Source organism: Leptosomus discolor, chromosome 25, assembly GCF_034619465.1.
Source record: "Leptosomus discolor isolate bLepDis1 chromosome 25, bLepDis1.hap2, whole genome shotgun sequence".
NCBI classification, from domain to species: domain Eukaryota; kingdom Metazoa; phylum Chordata; class Aves; order Leptosomiformes; family Leptosomidae; genus Leptosomus; species Leptosomus discolor.
This window is the reverse complement of record NC_141415.1, coordinates 6,050,164-6,053,405: the sequence shown is the minus strand read 5'-3', so window position 1 is coordinate 6,053,405 and position 3,242 is coordinate 6,050,164. Positions and strand designations below refer to the sequence as shown.

Genomic DNA, 3,242 nt, shown 5'->3' with positions numbered 1-3,242 from the left:
AGAGGACTTGCATGTGGAAAAAGTAAACTTTATTAGACTGAGGTAGTTTAATTTCGAGATACAGAGCACGGGGAAGGGAGTGGAGAGGAAATGGGAGATTCCGATTAAGAAACCGCTAGTTTTTCTCGATGACGTTTTTCCCTTTAAAACAATCTTGAACAAAAGTTGCTGTGGTTTTCAGTTCGTCCTACCCTAAAGTTTCTCTTGGGGAAGGGAAACACTTTAGCCATGGTTAAATAATGTTTTTATCGGACTCCGATAAGCCTAAGAGGGTGGGGTTACAAGGAGCCGTGCTACTTCGCTTCAAGACTTCAGGCTATCGCGACGTACAATAAATAGCAGCCAGTGCATCTGTGCCAGGGGGAGCCAAGCCCCGCGGCCCCCCCCCCAGCCTTGTTCCCGTCCACCTTCACACCTCCTGCGACAGTGACCGTTGCCCAAAGTACCCCGAGGTCAGCCTTCGCCTCATCTCGTTTTCTCTGATAGCACAGCCCCCCCCCCCCCCCCCCCGCCCCCCGTCCCCCAGGACCAGTTAACAGTCACAGTCGCAGAGCGTGTAGAAAACCCTGTAAAGCAGTAATAGTGCAAAATGGTAGCAGAGGAGTTGCATTTTTTTGCTCGGTGTTTGGGTCTCTGCAGAGGCGTCCAGCATCTTGAGCACCTCAGATCTCACTCCAAGATATACACACAGTAAATAAAAGGGAAATAAAAAAATACCCCAAACTTTTTTACATTCTCGCGGGGAGGAAAAATACATCAAACGTAGGATTCTTGCAGGCAAAAGTCGTTGTGCACATTTTTAAAAGGGGAGAAAACTAAATTCGTTTTAAAGTTTCTGTCGTTGAAAGTGCAGTTCCTATAGGGGAGGGAGGAGGGAAAGGGAGAAACGTCCCTGAGACAAACGCCTATTGCTAAGGATATGCGAGGACACGGCTGCTCCTTAGGAGTCCAGCGGTTTACAGAGGGTCTATAAATTAAGAGAAAGAAATGCAAGCGGGAGAACTGATGTCACACGTGTGGAGGCAGCCGGAGCCCAAGGGGCTGCTCGGAGAGAAGCGTGGCCTTGCTTCCACGCGTGTGTGCGGACGGGGCTGTGCGTGGGAGGTGCGTGTCCGTGCTTGGGTGTCTGTTGGGGTCTGCAGGGTGCAGCCGCCCCTCGAAGGCAGCCCCGGGCTGATCCCCGTGCCCCTGCGGGGACACGTTTCAGGAAGACACCGAGCTGGGAGAGGCCTCAGGTGAGGTGCAGTTGGACTGATCCGAGGCTTCATTCGCTTCCTTCGCAGCCCTGGAGGCAGCAGCCGGGGCGAGACCTTCCTTTTCCCTCTTCTTCTGCTTCATCCGCCTATTTTGGAACCAGATCTTGACCTGGGTTTCGTTGAGCTCCAGGGTAGCAGCGATTTCCACTCTCCGGGCCCTGGTGAGGTACTTGTTAAAGTGAAACTCTTTCTCCAGCTCCGTCAGCTGCTTGGTGGTGAAGTTGGTGCGGATGGTGTTGGGCTGGCCCAGCAGTCCGTACTCCGACACTTTAGCTGTAAACGAGCAAACACCAGCAGGGCAGGAGCAGCCAGAGCAATTCCCTCGCTGGGACGGGGAGAAGCGGGGGTTCCCCCTCCCCGCCCCCGTCCTCTCCTGAGCATTTGGTCCCTCCACCGCCCGGAGCTTCGTGCTCCCTCCCGGATCCTCAGCTACCCCTGGCTTCCCAGCCCAGGGACACAACCTGGAGGGACAGATCCCCCCGGGCTCTGCAAAGCTGCCCCCTTTCCCTTGCACCCATTCCCCCCAGTTCCCTGCAAACTGCCATGAGACTTGAACGTGCGTGGGAAGGAGTGGAAGGGGAGGGCGAAGGTGATGAGGGGGGGAGGAGGAGGGAAGATTGTGGTTTAAGGAAGATTGTGGAGAAGGAAGTTGAACAATAGGGGAGATGGAAGCCACGACTGTGGAAGAAGCAGGAAGCCCGGAGCGCTTCCTATTCCGAGCTGGGCTTAAATCGTAATGGGCCTGTGGGAAACTGAGCTCAAGGACCCTCCATCAGATGTGTCTGGAAAAAACTCTAGCTGGCTTTTCCTTCAGCGCTGAGCTGGTGGTTTTGGTTTTGTTTTGTTTTGTTTTAAAAAAAAAAAAAAAAAAAAAAATCACAAAAGAAAAACCTCAAGGCAAAACAAATCCCTGTTCCCCTGGAAGATGAGCCCAGTTACCCCGGGTACAAACCCCGGGGAAGGTCATCCTTCCTTGCAGGGCTGGGGAGCTGCCTCCCACCTCCCTCCTCCGCCCCGGCTGGGGCCCATCCTCGCCCAGCTCTGCGCTCCCCAAACTCACCTGTCTTGGGCGGGTTCCTCTTCACTTTCATCCAGTCGAAGGTCTGCGTGGTGCCGGCGTTGGGGCACGGCTCGACGGGGCACGCAGGGTCTTTGTCCTCGTTTAAAGAAGGCGAAAGGTTGCTGTAAACGCCGGGCAAGTAGCTGGGCTGCTCCTGCCCGTAAAGGTGGTGGGGCTGGTACTGCCCGGCGGCCGCCACCGCCCCGCAGTAGCTCTCTGCCAAGGAGCCGAGGTTGGATCCCGCGTTGGGGGAGTACCCGGCCGCTTGGAAGTACACCCCATCCGCGTCCTGCTGGCCGAGGTAGAGCTGGTGGTGCCCGTAGCTGGGGGCGCAGGTTTGGGCTGGGTACCCGGCGGCCGGGGCAGCGCCCGAGAAGGGGCTGGGGCGGCCGGAGGAGGGCGAGTGGTAGCCGGGGCTCTGCTGGGGGTGATGGGCGGCCGCCACCGCGCTCCCTCCCACGCCAAAGCGGCCGTCTCCGTTCCCAGTGTCACTGGCGGGGCTACCTGAGCAGGAGGGGAAGGAAGGGGAGCTTTGCTCTAAAGGGTGGTAGGCGCCCGTCCCACGGTTACAAATTGCATACTCTAAGAAGGAGTTCATCCTAGTATTGTCCATCTGCCACTGATGGAGGAGGGTCAGCCTGTTTTGGGGGGGATCCCGCCTGCCCTACAACCTTTAGATAGTATGTCAAAGCTGTAAAACTTCCTTCCATGCATCGCTGGCCCTCGAACCCCGCAGCCCTCGGCGGGGCTGGGGTGGGGGCAGGGGGAGGCGGCCACGTGGTCAGCCCCCAGCCCAATGAGCGAGGGGCTCCCGAAGTTTGTCACATCTCTGAGCTCATCCATCAAGGCCCTGACATTTGCATGACAAAGGGGTTTCAATCAAACCCTGCCCATCAATCTGATAACAACACGAATACGTCAAAATC

At 56.7% G+C, this 3,242-nt stretch overlaps 1 protein-coding gene across 1 annotated transcript; it reads right to left on the bottom strand.

The window, feature by feature from the left end:
- Positions 1-1,203: 1,203 nt before the first annotated feature.
- On the bottom strand, positions 1,204-2,929 carry HOXB1 (homeobox B1). The gene is made up of 2 exons (XM_009947073.2): positions 2,317-2,929; positions 1,204-1,529 (listed from the first exon to the last, which is right to left on the bottom strand). The coding sequence occupies exons 1-2, from the start codon at positions 2,927-2,929 to the stop codon at positions 1,204-1,206; spliced, it is 939 nt and encodes a 312-aa protein (XP_009945375.2).
- Between the last annotated feature and the right edge of the window lie 313 nt (positions 2,930-3,242).

Excerpts from the sequence above, each read along its gene's own strand:
- HOXB1 (XM_009947073.2), bottom strand. The coding sequence starts at position 2,929 with ATGGACAATACTAGGATGAACTCCTTCTTAGAGTATGCAATTTGTAAC. Across the intron at positions 1,530-2,316 it reads GAGGAACCCGCCCAAGACAG|CTAAAGTGTCGGAGTACGGA; the intron begins GTGAGTTTGGGG and ends GCTCGTTTACAG.